Genomic DNA, 17,880 nt, shown 5'->3' on the forward strand with positions numbered 1-17,880 from the left:
TCAGGTGATTAATCAGAGGTTCAGGCCGTGACTCAGCAGTTCCCATATACAGACTGGCTGTTGCAATTTCAGGGAGAGCCTTAGGGATCACACTTCTGCCACATGCCAAGAATACTGTTAGCTTGCAGCGTGTCCCTCCTTGCCTGTGACCTGTTGAGGTCACAGCAGTTGGACTGACATTCTACTATCCTTGCATACCTTTCACCTTTTACAAGGCTGCTGAAAAAGCACATTAGATCCCCTACTTTGCATCACTACTATGTTCACAGAGTGATTTTTTTGTGTGTGTGTGATAGCTTACAGACTTGAAATCATTTGTCAGCTGGAGACAAATTAAAACAAATTGAATGCTGTTTTGTTTTGTTTTTGTTTTAATTGAAGGTTTTGTAAAACAACTATGTTCAGAAGGGTGGAAGTGTGTGTATTAAAAGGGAAGTATGCTCTATAGCAGTCTGTGGATTAACTCCAAAAACTTTGGAAGGTCTAACAGTCTGTAGCAGAGACCATCTTCCCTAGGATGGCCTTGCATGAAGAAGGCTTTCTTTCCTGGAGGTGCTAACAGTATTGTCTACTCCTGTTTTCCCCTTTGTGGTTCTCCAGGAAGCTCAGACCCTGCCCAGGTTTTCCAGTAGCACCTAGTGGAGATACAATATCCCGAGCTGAAAGGGACCCACAAGGATCGTCAAGTCCAACTCCTGGCTTCACATAGGGCTACCAAAAGTCAAACCATGTGTCTGAGGGAGTTGTCAGTCAGAGGGATGCAACCTCAGGGCTCCCCACGAGGAGCTATTGACCACAGCAGTCTCACTTGTTGCTGAAGCATCACTGAACCTCTGTGGCCAGGCAGTAGCCAGTATCCTTACTGGAGGTGCTTGCTGGCTCATAAACACCCATGACTGAGTTACCATGCAATTAAATATTCCGTGTGGATATCTCTCTTGCAGATACCCTTTGGGCTAGAGCTCTCAAAATAGTGTTTCAGAGATGGCCAGCAGCAACTGAAAAGCACAGGTGTATAAATTAAAACTGAGGGCAGCTTGCTGGTGGTTTTTCATAAAGTAAGCACTATATGGTGAGGGTGAAAAGAGGGAGCTTGAGGTAAATGACTTGAATGTGGCTTACTGAGATTCAGGGACATTGCGATACTGGCTGTCATGACAGGTTTCTCGAAGTTGATATGTTTTGAATGATGTGAGCTGAGCTTAGAAAAACAAGAACTAATAGCAGAATACAGAGTTGAATGCTTTGGGCATTTTTAATTTAGTTAGACTGTTCTATGTCAGACCAGGAGAACTGCTTTCATATAAATATTCACTTTTTCGGCAAGTCATGAGTATTTGAGTTGAATTGAGTAGTTAAACAAGTAGGGAAGAGAAGTTCACACTGAATTTTTCTGATTTGAAAAGGTGAATCTCTGAACTGTTGTGAAGAAAGCAAATGTTGCTATGTGCTGTTTATCATTTGCTTGATTTTGTTTTGATGGAGCTTGAAAATGAGATTTGGAATGAGTCTTGTTCTGAGATGCAGATTTAAATTAAGAATCTAAAAGTAAAAATTAGCCAAACTTCTAAAACCCGAAGTTATTCCATTATCTGGCTGTCATTTTATAATCTGTAACAGGCTTAGAAATGGTTTGACTGATAATTTATTGTAAGCAGAATTTCAGGAAGGGTTTTGCAAATGTCCTGCATTTTTGCTAGGTTGCTTAGGGCTCTGGGCTGCAGAAAACAAAGCTGTCTTAGCCATATAAGTGTATTTTTAAGTTTGTGGCACAAACTTAGCGCTTTGTAGTCAGCTTTCCTTTGAACACCAAAAAGGAAATAAAATTAACACAACATTTTAGAACATGATTTTCTTTTTATTAGTTTTGTGGGGGATCAGGAACCTGCAAAAAGGTGCTGCTGGGATCTGGCATTTGTTACATGGCATGAGAGAGCCAACAGAAATCTGCTGCTGTGCTGAATCATGATGAATGTATATTCAAGCAAGTTTGTGCACATTTGCAGGTTCATATTTACTCACATGTACCTGTCTCACAATCCAATACAATCCAACCAGGCTCTTTTAGATGTTCCACATGAGTATTTTTTTGCTCTTCTTTAACCCTTTTTCAAGGAGGGGGATGTGTTGGTGACTTAGGGTCAACCCTGTGGCTCAAACCAGCTCAAGCAATCACCAGCACTGCACACTGAGCCTAAATAAATTCATTGCATGACTGGCCAGATCTCATAAATGTACACAGTGATGGTGAGAACATAACCTATACACGTTACTGGTGGATCCACCTCCATGACTTCAGCCCCCTTGTTTTGTCCATGGGCTCCAGCCCATCATGATTTAAATCACCACAGATGATTTGTTTGTGAAAGGTCATGTCCCAGATGTCCCTTTTTGTAATCCACAGCCTTTTTCTACTGAGTCAGTGGTTCAGTGAAATGCCTCTTAAGTGCACCATCCAAAGAACAGCAGCTGCTTGTCTTTGCTTGCCTGGATACTGCTTGCTGCAGGTTTCCTTGGTGCTTCTGGGATGAAGTGAGTGAGTTGTGGGCCAGCCTGTCTGCAACTCACTGATTCACTGAGCTTATCAGCTCTGTAGTACCACAGAAACTTGGCAGCTGCTTATCCTTCAGGCTTGGATTTATTCAACATTTCTTACATGGCACATTTTAGCACAGCAGTTTGCAACTTGTCAGCATTCTCCCAGTGTCTTTGAAACCCATCCCAGGCAGGGAGCAGGCACAGTAAGTCTGCCTGCTGCAGTGTTGGGCTTTGTAGAAGAATCCTTGGCCATAGGACCACAGCTTGAGCCTTGTCCATGGTGAGGTTAAGCTGATGTACTCCTTGATGAGCCATCCATTGTAGGGGTGTGTCTGCAGCTTTAGCTGTCCGAGAAGGATTTCATGTTTAATATCAGATGATGACAACTGATACACGTGGTGCTATATGTGATTTGGATTTCGAAGTCTAATTCAGCAGTATGCTGAAATGACAAGAGAAGCATGGTATAACAGTGGCAGTACGCAGAGGAGCCATGTCATACAGACATGATTCCTGTATGTTCCCAAACAGTCCCTGTATGCTCCACTGTCACAGCCTTAGACGTCCACACTTGCTGGAAAGGAGAATGTAGCTTGAAGCCAGCTCGAGCCAATTACTCTCATCCAGGTTTGCTTTGTTTGTTGCTCTGTTTCTTTATTCTGTGTTCAGCTGAGTTGCTTACCTCCCCTGTGTTGGGCTGACAAGCTCAGGGAGACATCATATTGTAATAGCTATGTCAGGAAAACCTGATGATGACCTGATACAGACATGTGTCTCGAAGGTTACTCTCTAATATCCCATGTGTTGAGATGGAATTCCACTTTTTCGATTGTCTTTAGGTTCTTCCTTGAGAAAACTGAGAAATTGTCTTCAGTTGTGGGGGTTTATTGTTCACAAAATATGACCTTATCTTTTGCATTTTGGGGCAGTACTGATTGCTGTATACATGTAATCTTTTTTTTTTTTTTTTTTTGATGTTTTAGGCTAGCAAAGAATGGAAAATCATTTCTTCTTACACTCCTGATTCAGATGTGCAAGTAGGAAGCAAACTGCTAATTGAAATGCCTTTAGAGGATGCTACTGCTATGCAGAAGAGACCTACTTCTTTTAACGTAGAAATGTACAAGGCGAGTTTTTCATAACATTGCGAATAGCAAGGCTACACTAAACTCTTAAAAGTAGGGAGATTTCTTCAAGAATTACATCAATCTTTTAGTTACATGTTTATTGAGGTTGTGTTATCTTTTTGGTAGTTCCTACTGGTATAATCTAAACTTGATTTTTAAAGATTTTTTTGTGAATGCAATGTGGTAAGAAACAAAAACTAGACTTTCAGGTATATATACAGCAGTTAAAACAAATAGCAAACCATCTTGTCAGTGTTAATTATTACTGTAATCTGGCTTCAGATCATTGTCATTACTTCAAAATTAAGGATGTTTTATTTATACTCACTTGAATCAGATATTTTCAGAATTGTACTGGGGAAAAAAACAAGTAATTGCATGTGCAGTTGATTAGAAACAATACAGACTGTCACACCTGCAGATACTGGATTCCTGGTAATAGTTGCTTGCATATTGTATGAACAGTTGCTTAGGTATCTAAAAAATCATGTATTTCATCTTTAGATTTGCTTAGTTGGAGGTACTTTCTTTGTCATTCTGTGTACATATTCATTGTTTTCTTAAAACTGCAAAGCATGACAATTCATAAAAAATCAGGTAATCTGGCATTTGTTTTATTATTTTTAAACTTTATTCTATTTTATTCTATTTTATTTGTGTGTGTGTGGTGATTTCTGCTTCAGATGCTGAATGGAGAACTGAAGCAATTGTATACTGCCATTACAAGAGCCAGGGTCAATCTTTGGATCTTTGATGAAAACAGTGATAAACGAGCACCAGCTTTTAAGTATTTCATCAAAAGAGGATTTGTTCAAGTTGTCAAAACAGATGAAAATAAAGGTAAAGTTATACTAAAGCTTCCATAAAAGAGTTTAATACAAGACAACCTACTGAATGCTTTCTTGCTTTCAAGCTGCATAATAAAGAATGTTAATTTCTTTGGTCCCTCTAGGAGGGACCATTGATTTTGCCCTGCTTTGATATTGCCCTTGCAAATGTTCACTGATTTCAGTGGGTCTTACTTGTATGGGCTCTAAAGATCATTTGTATGTGTCAATAAATAACAGAATTGCTAATTCATAGGTATAATTTTTTCCTGCACAGAACTAAAGGTAGTTTGTGGATTACCATGCTGGCTGAAAGAGATTGACCAAATTAGAGAATTTGGTTTCTATAAAGACAGTGGATTTACTTAGTTTTATCCATTAAAAAGCAGAATTTTCATAGGCTTTTCAAAACTATTTGTTTATTTCCAGGACGGACTGGAAGAGATAAAAATTTATTGAACTCACAGTTACCATTACTGATGTGAGCACAAAACAGAATTTGGAACATTATGAGATATTCGTGCTTAGCTTTCGTGCATAGCAACTGATTTCTGCTATTTATCTCATCTGACACAACAGTTTTTTTTCCCATAATGTTCTAGATTTGGATGATAGCATGTTTGCTAAAACTTCATCTCCAGAAGAATGGATTGCACAGGGAGATTACTATGCTAAACACCAGTTCTGGGAGGTAAGAGCGTGTGGTAGCATGTGCTGAAATAAGGATTCTTGCCTATTCTGAAACCTCATTATTATTATTTTTTTTTTTTTACATTTGTAAAATTATTTGTAAACCTTTAGTGGCTCAATTGCAGTGTTTTTCTTATTTGTTGGTTTATGATTCTATAGATGTCTGCAGACAAATTATAAACAACTTGCAAGAAATAAGCAAGGAGAGAGCAGCCTATTGTCTGTAAATTACAGACAGAAACGCGCAGGGCAGGGAGGGGGAAACTTCTTAATATGCACAAATTGAAGGTGATTGGAAACAGTTGTCAGCAACAATACAAAGTGCTGGAGCTTGTGAATCTAAACCACATGCATGGCACTATCATTACACATTGATCCCTGTAGGCACTTATTTGAAGTGTATTGATTTGGGGATGATGTCAGTGCTCTACTATGTTTGTTTGTTTGTTTTTTTAACAGTAATTAGGGATGGATACAAAATGCATTTTGAGGAACAACATATAAGAACTAAGGGAATTTGCTACACCAGGAAATCTGGAAAAAGTGCAGCAAAATTATTGTTATATTCCCTTACTATTTAAAGAACGTGGAGGTTTTACATTTATTTACTTGTTAAATTGTTAGTTTACACAATGCAGATTTGGCATGACAACTAACAGAGTGCAAAAGCAGTTTTGAATACTTATTTTGGTGATAGAAGAAGGAAAACTTCCACTTTTTGATGATGGCAGCATAGTTTTTTTTCACTGAAAAATAAATACTTGTAAGAAGGCAAAAACTAAAATAATAAACTACCTCTGTACGGATGGTATTTGTCTCTTCTGAGAGGAAAAAAGGCAGTTTTCTAAATGGACAGAAAATTGTTCATTTAAAAAGTTGAAAAAAAAATTAATCTTGAAATCTGAAATATAACACCCATATTATCTGCCATTCTCTTTTTTTTCATAACCTTGATTTTTTACTATTTCTGCTCACAAAAGGAAGTTGTCTGGTCAACAGTGTGTCTGTGTGAATGGCTTGCGATGTGGAATTTCCCAACAGAATAAAACACAAAACGAATGGTTTGAATAAAGAAATATGATGTGGGAAAATGAGAAAGGTGATAAATAAGCCAGCCTTGTTAGGTGCATAGTTAACTCTCGATGATCCCCTTTAACTTATCACACAGGGGGACTGGTATGGTAAAAGCATGAACCAACTTTCCACATCGCCTGATTTAACTTTGCACAGGTTGTTTTTCCTAGTTTTTATTAATAGATTTAACGTGGCAGATGCCTAGTGACTTGCCAATTAATGACTTGGATCATCATTCAAAATCATGTGTGCTATTTGTGCCATCAGCCTCTCAGGAATTTTGCTTTTGTTGCTTTCATGTCGATTTTATAGAATGCTTTCATTGTAATTCTAATTGTGATACAGTCTCATGTGAACTGACTTTAAAGCTGTTCCTTTTTCCTATGAATATGCTGTTTTTCACCTTTTCCTTCTTCCATGCACCCTGAGGTCTTTCTGTTTTCCATTACAGCGACTGTAAAATTAAGAGTTGCTTTTATGTGATAAGCCACAGGTTGGATGCACATGGATAAATTCTGTGTGTGATCTCACTCTAGGTAGCAGCCAAATGTTACCAAAAGGGAGGAGCAGCTGAGAAGTCAAAGCTGGCCCTGGCACATGATGCTGTTCTCAAAGTGCACTCGAAGAAAAGCAGCCCCAGGTGAGTATAACACGGGTGGGCATCATTCTGGGGTGCCAGACTGATGAAAGTGTGCTGGGGAGGATGCCCACCACAGCTGTGAGACCACACTGGAGACCTGGAATAGGCATAGGTGAGGTGTCTGTTACAGCTTTTTGTGAAGAAACTGGAAAGTTCAGCACAGCTGCTGCAGGATCTGAGTTGCTGCCTCCTTTGGGAAGAAGTGAAGGCAGTTGTAAACTGTAGGCTGTCCAAACCAAATGTGACCATTGCAGGATTCCGTGAGAAAAAGCAACAGAATTTGAATTACCAGAAGAGGTTTTTTTTCTCAGATGAAGATATGAAAGCATATACTATCAGCAGTTCTCAATTTCAATTAATCCTACTGCTTAACCAAGAAGAAGGAATGGTGTTTTACATTTGGGAAGAAAAGCTGCTAACGAAGAGTGAGCTTTCAAGTAGAATTAGTGTTTGAGTCAGTCTAAATTAAACAACCTGAACTACATCTGAACCAAAGAGCAGTTTTAAAAAGGGGACAGATTTTGAGATGAATCATTTATTTATTCTGTCAGCTGTGCAAAATTGCTCCAGGGCTGGACTGCAGAGAAAGTTTGCAGTTCTCTGAAGTCAAAGGTTGAAAAACTGTTTGAGATTTGACGTGTGTAAGACAGGGGAAAAAGCTTATAGCAGAATGTGACCAGAGCAGAGGAACACAGCACTGAGGGAAGAAGAAGGAAAGTCTGGAAAAATGTTACGACTGGAATTTATTAAGGATTAGCTTTTGTAAAAGGCTCGTTTTATATTAATAGCACTGGCAAGAAGTACAAGCATAGGCATAAAATTCTGTGATCAAAATTTGTTGAGGGGACTGAAATTTTTAGTTGGCTGTAAGCTTGTCAGATGAGCAGAATTTGAGAAGTTAGGTTAACTGGGATAACCTGTAAAATAAATCGACATAGGGTAGGATAACATACAAGATGATACAAAGAAAGTTGGTGTAGAACAAGATGTGTTGACAGAGCGTAATAATGAAGCTGTAAACGTGGCTTTCTAAAATTAAAAATGTTAATGCTCTTGCACAAAGCATGAATAAAATTCCTGTGTGTTCTATGGTATGAGATTCTCTGTACAGTTCTGATTCTCTCGACTCAAGAATGGTGAATTCAAAGTAGTTTTGGGAGGAGGATAGGCTGCATGGACACCAAGAAGGCTTAGTCATATAAAACAAAGACAGAACAAATTTGATTGTTGTCTTTAATGACATAGGCGCTAAGCAGCAGGAAGGATGAAGGAACAAGTTAAGCTCAAGATGAGAAATCAAAGCCATACTAGCCTTTACTATACTTGGTTTGAGAATTTAAAAAAGAGCTTTTTACTGCTCATGAAATTCTGGAAAACAGCCTTCTGGGCAGAGCAGCATTTGTCCAAAATCCAGCTAATTGTGAAGTAATGCCTCATCAGTTTAATTATGAAGAGGAATGCATTATGTCAGTGTTGGTTGGATTCTTGTTATAATCTTGTGATCTTAAACTTCATTTAATTTGGATAATTTTCTCTTACTTACTTCTACAGAGAAAAACAGATGGAATATATGACACTGGCTAAAACTTACTTGGAATGTGGAGAACCAAAACTGTCACTAAAATGTCTGTTTCAGTCAAAGGAGTTCCGGCTTTGTGCAGAACTGTGTAAAAAGTTGGGAAAGGTATTGCATCCTTACCCTGCACTCTGCTTTCCTCTTTCATTTTCCTACAGCTTTTTTCCCCTCCAATTTGGTGCTTGTACGTCCCTATAGAATTTTTAAAGGTGATCTGTTTCAGAGCTCGTAAAGCAACAGCGTCTTTCTGTGACATGTATTAGCTGAACTAAAACAGCTCCTTATGCTAGGCCATTCAAGATGAGCACATTCACAAGGAAGCATTTGTCACAGAATAGCTTTAAGAGAAATGAAGAGGACAATGCAGTTATATAGTCTAGATTTATTTCTTTGGCTTTCCTCAAATGTCAGCATCAGTCATTTCTGCTTTGCAGTTGAAAGTTGATTTTTGACTGATTTCACAAAATACAAGCTGCTATTTCTCTCGTATGTTACTGTGATGATGCTGCAGCTTCACTGATTACAGACGTCTAAATGGAACGTTGAAATTTGCATGGGTTAAGAAACGTACTGAGAACAACAATCTTCTAGGTTTGTGAGGGTTTTTGTTTCTATCTGCAGTGTATTTCCACCAAAATATCTTAAAATGATTGCTCCCAAATATTTAAACTTTAGGATGCAAGGTTAAGGCAGCTAGAACTGTTCTCATTTAATTTACTCCTGTTGATTTTGAGAAGTGTGAAACTCAACAAAAGTATGTGTGGTGTTTTTCAATAACAGGCAGTGGAGAATGGCAAATACTTTGTAAATCCTTAATTTTAAGTTCTAATTTTTCCAATGCAAGTATTTTGAAGGCTTTTTACGTTTTAATTTAAAAAAAAATCTCTTCAGTTTTATTGGTGGCTACTTAGTGAGTACTTGATTAGGTTAAAAGCCTTTGATTACATTTTATTAGAGTGTGCTTGTGTATGAGACGCCCAAGTGATAGAGTTACTAATTTTATTCTATTCATGTAGTTTTGGCTGTTTAGAGCCCTTTGATTTCACTATTGACTTCTGCATTGCAGATGAAAGATGCTGCAGTGTACTATCAGAAAAACCAGTGCTACAAAGAAGCATCTGAATGTTACGAACAAATCGAGGAGTTTGATCTGGCAGTTAAGATGTACTGTCAAGAGGAGCTCTATGAAGAAGCAGCGAAGGCAGTTGAAAGGTATCTTTCAGTAATGTGTTGGAAAATTATTCTCTTTTCCATCTCCAACCTCAGCATAATACAGCTGGCTCTCCATAAGGTTTTAATGAGAATTTTGGCTGGTGACTTTGTTTTATATAAATTCATTAACTGTCAGAATTCTCACTGGGGTCATGATAATGTGCAAAACATTCTACTGCATTCACAGTTTGCCCGGAAACTAGTTTGATTTTCCTAGAATTCTTTTCCAGTCCTGTGTTACTGGTCATGTAAATTCTTTGACCAGTCCTCTGAACTAGGTTTCTATGGTAAATATAACAAAAATGTCTAATAATAGTAATAAAGGACTAAAGCTGGTTTAGTGTGTAGAGATAGTTTGGTCCAAAGCTTCAAGCATTAAACTCACCTTACTAACTAATGATTTTTTTTTTTAAACCAGCCTCCCCAAATCATTTATATGAATTCATCATCAAAAGTACAAAAATCTGCACTCCCATGTTTATCACAATAAGTAATAGCAATGAAAAGCTAATGACAATTTACTCACTGTAAGAGATTTGTATGGAGCATTCTTGTCTCAAAGTTTGTTCAGTGTCACCCATCTGAGATGTATCCTGCTTGGCAAGCCTTTGTGCTTGACAGCTACTCATGGAGTTGAGCAACCAGAAAGAACTGATTTTTGCTACTGCCTACTGAGTTCTAAGGGCAGGTCAGGCTGCAGGGATTACAGGGATTATTGTGGAAAAGACAGCCACCACACAGCCAGTGTGCATACCCAGGTGGCAGGCACTTGATTGCTAAAAGATGCAACAAGAAAAGCAGGCAGTGCAACTGGAGACACTCACTCATCAGGACATTATTCATTCTCGGCATGCAAGAGAGAATCCTTTTCCAAGACTAGCATATAGAGTATCTTTAAAAATTGACATCAGCCACAAGTAATTAATAACTGAATGTTTCAAAGTATGTGTTTTGAAAGATGCAGCCAGGTACTTTGCTCAGGCACTCAGTAAGCAGCAAAGACTATGTATGACAGACTTGAAACAGTTTTCTACACTGACTGGTGTATGTTCATTTTGCAGAATACTATCTATTTTGGCCTCGTGGAGAACTGATTTGTTTTCTAATTTCATACAGTCATTTAGGTTGGAAAACACGTCTAAGGCCATCTAGTCCAACTGTCAACCCATCCCCACCATGCCCACTAAACCATGTCGCTCAGTGCCACATGTACACAATTCTTGAACACTTCTGGGGGAGGGGGTGACTCTGCCACCTCCCTGGGCATCCTGTTCCAGTGACGTACCACTCTAAGAACAATTCTTTTCTAATATCCAACCTGAGCCTCCCCTGGCACAACTTAAGGCCATTCCCTCTCATGCTACTGGTTACCTCAGAAAAGAGGCCGACCTCCACCTCACCACAACCTCCCTTCAGGTGGTTGTAGAGAGCAGTAAGGTCTCCCGTGAGCCTTCTCCAGCCTAAACAATCCCAGTACTGTCAGCTGTTCCTCGTAAGACAATTTTCCTTCTGGTCCCTGTTCATGTAAATAACCACTCTACATCGAGGGTGACTTTAACAAACAGATTATTACTGGTAAAATGTGACTGAAGTAATTTGTCAGTGTGGAGAAAGATTAATTAATGCTGTAAACCTCGTGATCTTGTTCTTACCAGAAGTTTTAATGTTCTTGTTTCAGGCAACCTTCTGTTGTTTTAACTAAATTCCTTTTTAAAATCTTTTGGGATTACGTGATTGTTTTTTGCATGATAAACAATAGTCATAGTTGAACTAGTTGTCATTTTTCATGGAAGAGAGTCTAGGGGTAGCTATTTGTTCCTTGTTGGGGCAATTTTTAAAAAGGCAGTGATTTTTGTGTCTAGGTTGATCATCCGTAGTAGTAAATTGACATATGTTTTATTTCAGATATGAAGAGATCTTAAGTGCAAGAGGACAAATGGTATCCAAACTCTCATGTACAGCAAACCAGTTGTATTTGGAAGCAGCTGCAAAGTACCTGTGTGTGAACAGAATTGAGGAAATGATGCAGGTCCTCTCAAAACTTGACATAGAGGATCAGCTTGAGTTTCTGAAGTCTCGTGGATGCTTGCACCAGACTGCAGACTTACTGAAAAGAGAAGGTCGACAAGAAGAAGCTGCAAAACTAATGAAACAACATGGGTTTGCTCTTGAAGCAGCTAACCTCACAGCAGTAAAGGAGTTTCGTGCATCTTGTTTGCTTGCTGCAGTTCGTGCTGCTACAACTTGTTCAGAGTCCACCTCTGACCTGGTGGACAGAGAGGTCATGCTAAGAGAAGCCCTTGAGCTTTGTGAACAAACTAATCAGAAGTCAGGCATTGCTGAGGCTTTGTTTTTGCAGGGAGCTCTGAAGGGAGACTTTGAAAAGCTGAGCAACGCATACTGTCAGTTTCTATCTGTGAATCATTCTGCTGGTGCAGTTGAAGTTCTCTTTGTGCTATCTCACTGCAACGCACCAAGCCAGGACATCCTCTGTAAGGCGACACATGGCTTAATGGCTCTCCTGGATCTGGTTAAAAGTTTAAAGAAAGCAACCACCAATGTAGAGAAAGATATGGTAAAGTCATGCTTTGCCTATTTTGGTATCATCCCAACAGGTGACAGTTGTTGCCAGGTGTCTCAAAATGAAGCCGAACCCATCCTCAAGTTTTTGTTAGATAAGGCAAGTCTAAAAGAGAGGAAAACAAAAGGCAATTTCTCAGTAAGCACAGAGGCAGTAAAATCAGCTTTGAAGCAGCACTTGCTGAGCAGGTTGTGCTCTATCACCCATGAGTTACTGAACAAGCATTACCCCGATATTTGTATGAAGTTCATTGTTGGCTTGAACTGTGAAGATACAACCTGTGAGGATTTTCATAAGCCCTTGATGCGCCATGAAGCAAGGATGGTATTTCAGTGTAAAATGCATCTATCAGCAATATATGGACTGCTCTTGGAAGCTACACACACTTTCCCTAAAGAGCTGCTGAGTCATTGCAAAAGCTTTGATGGTCTTTTGACTTCTGACAAGTATGTGTCATGTAAATCCCTTCTTGAAACATTTTTCCCTAATCATTTCCATTTGAGAATACTGTCAGAGAACCCAAAGGCATGTAAAGAAATACTGGGATTTAGTAACATTACTTCCAAACCGTGTCGAGCAATGTTGAATGAATACATCTCGTTTAAGTTCAAAAATGAAGATGCTAGAGCCAGAAGAGAATCAAGTGACTTGTGGCTAAGTGCCATGAAAGTTTTTCTCTTATCTTCCGGATATCCTGAAGAATTTGAGAAGCTGCTTTTTAAGGAAGAGGACGATTATAACAGGGAGCTCAGCCTTGCTTTGTCAAAGGCAAAAAACTCCCCAAAAAGTAAAAGCCAAGGAGGAAAGATTAAAGGAATAGATGGCAGGCATGGTATGTTGCAACCTGACAAAAAAACTGAAAATGCAGGAAGAACACACTTGTGCTTCATTCGACTCCTTCAAAGTTCATTTGAGCAATTCTATGTTTATAAGAACCCTGAAAGCTGTAAAAGGCTGTTTTTCCGATTTATGAACGTCCTGGTCAAGAAATGCACAAGGTACCTGATTCCAAGCATAGGAAATACAGTAATGTTGTTGGAATTCCAGTATATTATCTGTTGTGCTGTGCTGATGCGACTCAACAAGAACGTGACTCTGTGCCTTCCCAAGAGTTACATTGCTCTCGTTCATTATTGGGATTTTTTGTTCAGAAACAAGGGCCGTAGCAAAGAATTCACAGAGACATTTTCCATTATACAAGAGTATAGACCAAAAGACATACTTGTAGCTGAACAGAATTTCAGATTTCATCTCTGTTACCTGGCAAAAATTTTGTGTGGAGTTCATGAGAATTTCAGCGTCCTTCTGGATGCTTTTGAGGATCCTGATTGTGTAACTTCAGGAGAGGCTGAGCGAACTGTAGTGCTGAGCTTAGTGATGATACTGAATGCTGATCAGGTGCAGAATTCTATGTGTAAATATCTGCTAAGCCAACTCTTTCCTGAAATAAAAGCGATGCTGAAATCAATGAGAAAAGACTCTCCCTCAAAAGTGCCTGTAAGATTACTGAAGGTCGTGGAACAAGTGGCTGATGCTTCAAGTGTAAGAGAAGTCGCTGCAAGCTTGCAAGAGCTTCTGATAGAGCGAGATGAGGAGTACTTATTTGACTGCCGATGGAGGTGGGACTGTGTGTATGCTCAGGGGTATGCACCCATCCGGGGTATCCTGTATGAGAACGTAAATTTTGACAGGTTTATAACCTCTTTGGATAAAACAGAATATGCTGATGAGATAGAGAAGGAACTCGAAAGCGATCAGTGCTTAGAGGACCAGAAGGATCCCCTGGAAGTGATTGCATTCAACAAGCAACAGAAGCAAGAGCAGAAAGCATCTGCTCTACGCCAGCTGTATCGCATCTTCCATTTTGGTTTTGTGTGCATGAGGTGGAAAAGGAAGGCCTGCTGTAAAGCAGAGCCTGTAGCAGTGAAAGGAGAGGAATTTTTATCAGATATCTTCAAAAAAGCAGATATTGACCAAACCCAGTGTGACCTCTGTGGAGTCAGATTTACCCAGAGCTCTGAGAACTATTTCGGCCAGGCTGAAAGCGTGGAGGCAGACACTGCCGAAGCTGTGACACCGACAGAAGAAAAGATGCAGGTGGAAGGAAATGCAATTATTGCAGCCAACGAGGCTTATATTGAGCACAGAAACACAGATGAGCACAGAAATAATAATGCTGCCTACAAAAACTATGCTGACTTTTTCAGAAGAAAGATAGATCCGAAAATACGTGATGGACTGGATGTGGTGGAGGCCATTACAGAAAAGACTTATACTCAAGACCATTTAGCCTATAAAGAAGGTTCCAACTTACGCCAGAGAAAAATCAAAGAGAATATTAAGAAGATTTCAGATGCAGTAGAGGAAATCTATGAGAGAAAAGCCTGGGCTGAAGGTGAGGCTTTTCATTTTTCTTTTAAACAATGAAATATGTCATTTGTGGCCAAACTTCTAGACGTGACAAAGCTCCATTCAAAAATCTTAATGTGGTCAAAAGAAATAAAAAACCCACTACGTGTTTCAGTGCAGAGATCAGTAAGTTCTGGTACTTAGGAGATACATACTTTGATATAGGATTTCTTTCTCATTGCTTAAATCATCATTCTATGATGACTTTTGCAAGCGAAATTGAATCACCAAGTGAGTAGCCTAGAAGCAAAATTGTTTGGGGTATTTGCTCTGCAAAAGTGACATCTTACATCAAAATATTGTTACTGGCTTTAGCGTAGAAATCCAGCAACCCTGTCAAGTTGTCACTGTGATGGCTGGCAGTAATGAAAAACTGTGGTGTTCTATGTGTTCCTCAGCTCTTACCAGCACAATACGTTCATCTGTAACTAAATGTTAGGTTGTGGTCTTCACTGTACTGTAAAAGCTTTATCTTCACTCCTAACTGAAACCTTTTCAATAAGGATAAAATGTGCAAATTTTGCTCGTTAGTTAGGTTTCTGCTCAGTGAACCATGACAGTTGTCCTTGTTGCTTGACACGCAGAATTCAGAGGGATAATGAAAGCCAGCAATTTTCATTCTCCAAAATAGATAAACCAGAATACGTCCAAGAGTTTCAGGTACGCCTTCAAAGGGCCACACAAGGATGGAGAGGTGATCTTCTGCTCTCTGTGTTAGCAGTGTTAGTTGGCTTGGGGAGTAATACATACAGCCTCTTCATCCCCAGTAGTGACTTTGGTCTGTACATGAAATCACTGGAGATGAAGACTTCTTGCTTTGCATCATTATTGTACACATGTTTGTGTCAGCATGCTTGGCTTTTAGCTCCTGTCTGTCACTCAGAACACTCAGGTGTTCTTACAGAATGCTAACTGTGCTCCATTCCAGCTGAAGAAATAATAACTGAACATGCCAACAAATTGTCTGCTGTCACTGATGAGGCTTGTAAGTGGCTGAAGAAAATGGATTTACAGAGAATAAAGGAAGAAGGTATGTTTTGAAATTACACAGATTTCTGTGCCCTCTAGTGGTCTCTGTTTGGTAACGGTCTCTTAGCTTTAGTTGCTTCACTCCCCTGGTCAGCAGTGCTGTGGATATTCACACAACAACACAGAACTTTAGGCAGTGATAAACAGGCACTTCCACAGGGGATTAGGGAAAGTGTGAGGTATTTGGTCTTCCCTCACAGCTGACTGCAGGGCGACTCAGATTGAGCAGAGCCCTACTGCTGGCACTCAGTTTGTCCCAGCCTGCATGGAGCATGTGTGTGTGTGTGTGCATACAGCTGTGTGTGTAGCTATGGCTCAGGGGCAGTCCTAGGATAGAAACCTGAGCGAGGGGACAGAAGAGCAGCTGTCTTCGTTTTCACCTATTACACCTGCTTTTAACTGTGCTTTGGCACTGTTTTTATTGGCAGTTAAGTGGTCCTCGAGTACTTGAAAACCAGTGTACTGATAAAACTGATCTTCAGCTTGGTTCTAAGACCTCTGTGAAGTAAAAATATATGCAGTTAGATTTCTTTTGGTTTTGGTCATTTCACTTTGTATTAGATCAAAAGTAATATGCTTGGATGCTATCAATTGCATTAGAGACTTTTAGGCAAGTTTAAGACTTCATTGTGCCTACCCATATGTTTAAGGATAAGCACATATTCTAGTGGTAGAATTGCAAGAACTGTATAAAAAAGCAGAAATAAAGTGCTTACAAGTTGCACGGTATGTAAAGTACCAAAGTGACTCTATTTTAGAGAATTTTATTGTGATAAAGCTTTGTGTTACAATTTTCTATTCCAATAATGACAGAATGATAAGACTGCATGAGAATGCTCTCACGGTCTTACAAGCAACATTATACCCTGTCACTCCCTCTTTAGAAGTCAGTAAGCAAATGTATTTACTGCTGAAACTGAGCCTTGAGAGGGGAAAGACGCTCTTCTTTAAAAAGCCAAAAGCTATAGCATCAAAACAGATGTTGAGTGTAAAAATAACAACTAGAGCAGCAAGGCGCTTTGTCATGTAAAACAGAATCACAGAATCACCCGGGTTGGAAGGGACCCCAAGGATCATGTAGTTCCAACCCCCCTGCCTAGCAGGGCCACCAAACATACACATTCAGATCAGGTTGCCCAGGACCCCGTCCAACCTGGCCTTAAACACGTCCAAGGACGGGGCATCCACAACCTCCCTGGGCAGGGACACAGCAAAACACAGCACTTAAACATGACAGTATGCGTATGAAGATATTTTGCTGATATAAAATCCTAGTGGTAGATCTTGGCATACTATTAAGAGAGAAAAGATGTCATGTCTTTCCAATTTCTTGTTGTTTTCTTTTTAAATACAGACTCTGTGCATGATAGAGACTTGGAAAATGAAGTAGAAGATGAAAGCATGGCTTTTGAAGAACTTGCTTATAAAAAACCGTCAAGAAAAAAAGGAAGATGTGGGAAATGGTGATCAGAAAAAATATGCAGCTGCTGTCCTCTGGTAATCTGTCCTCTGGTAATTTAATGTTAGAATAAAATATTAGGCTTATTAAAAAGAAGAATAGAGTGTTGGGGTCAGAAATTGTAAGAATGTGAAGAAAAAAGCAACTTGTTCAGTTGTTAACATTTCTGTCAGAATAATGATTTGTGCTGATGATGTAGCTGATAGAACCTATGAGAGGACTGATTTCCTTTCACATCTACATTGCTTCTTGAAAGTAACCAAAAGCCAAAGAAACCAGCAAGTAGGAAGAAGCAGTCATGTTTTGGCCTTATCTCAGGGGTATTTTTCTACCAAGTCTTCATTTTTTTTTCTTCTTCTCTGTTAATTGACATAATCATTCTTCTGAGCTGGAACACTCAGAGAAAAAGACAGCTTCTCTGATTTTAAGAGGTTTTAATTTCTGTTTTTAGATTACCATTGTAAACTTACTGTCCCTTGAGTCTTGTGCTTGGAAATGTTTAAGTCGCCAGGTGAGGTACTTGGGGTACCTCTCTTCCATATTTTTATAGACAAGAATGATCATTCCTAAGCTTGTTCATGTTTGTTTTTTTTGACAATGTACATACTTCTAATTAGATAAGCAAGGAAATCTTGAAGTTTCTTCTCTTTCATGAAGTTTTGATATAAACTGTTACCTGTACGTATTGAAATATAGATAATCTCTCTTTTAAAAGTAT

At 39.2% G+C, this 17,880-nt stretch overlaps 1 protein-coding gene across 1 annotated transcript in view; it reads left to right on the forward strand.

Annotated features, from left to right (window-relative positions):
* The window catches only part of TRANK1 (tetratricopeptide repeat and ankyrin repeat containing 1), a 30,218-nt gene extending 13,045 nt beyond the window's left edge, over positions 1–17,173 (forward strand). The window contains exons 9-17 of the mRNA XM_042888504.1: positions 3,522–3,665; positions 4,349–4,505; positions 5,095–5,183; positions 6,793–6,896; positions 8,448–8,580; positions 9,539–9,684; positions 11,590–14,660; positions 15,603–15,704; positions 17,058–17,173. Coding sequence (XP_042744438.1) covers positions 3,522–3,665; positions 4,349–4,505; positions 5,095–5,183; positions 6,793–6,896; positions 8,448–8,580; positions 9,539–9,684; positions 11,590–14,660; positions 15,603–15,704; positions 17,058–17,170 — 4,059 coding nt within the window. The 3' untranslated portion in view covers positions 17,171–17,173. The remainder of the gene's footprint in view (positions 1–3,521; positions 3,666–4,348; positions 4,506–5,094; positions 5,184–6,792; positions 6,897–8,447; positions 8,581–9,538; positions 9,685–11,589; positions 14,661–15,602; positions 15,705–17,057) is intronic.
* Positions 17,174–17,880: the final 707 nt, after the last annotated feature.

This window comes from Lagopus leucura, unplaced genomic scaffold, assembly GCF_019238085.1.
Source record: "Lagopus leucura isolate 7727_CA_CO unplaced genomic scaffold, USGS_WTPT01 Super-Scaffold_100157, whole genome shotgun sequence".
Lineage (NCBI taxonomy): Eukaryota > Metazoa > Chordata > Aves > Galliformes > Phasianidae > Lagopus > Lagopus leucura.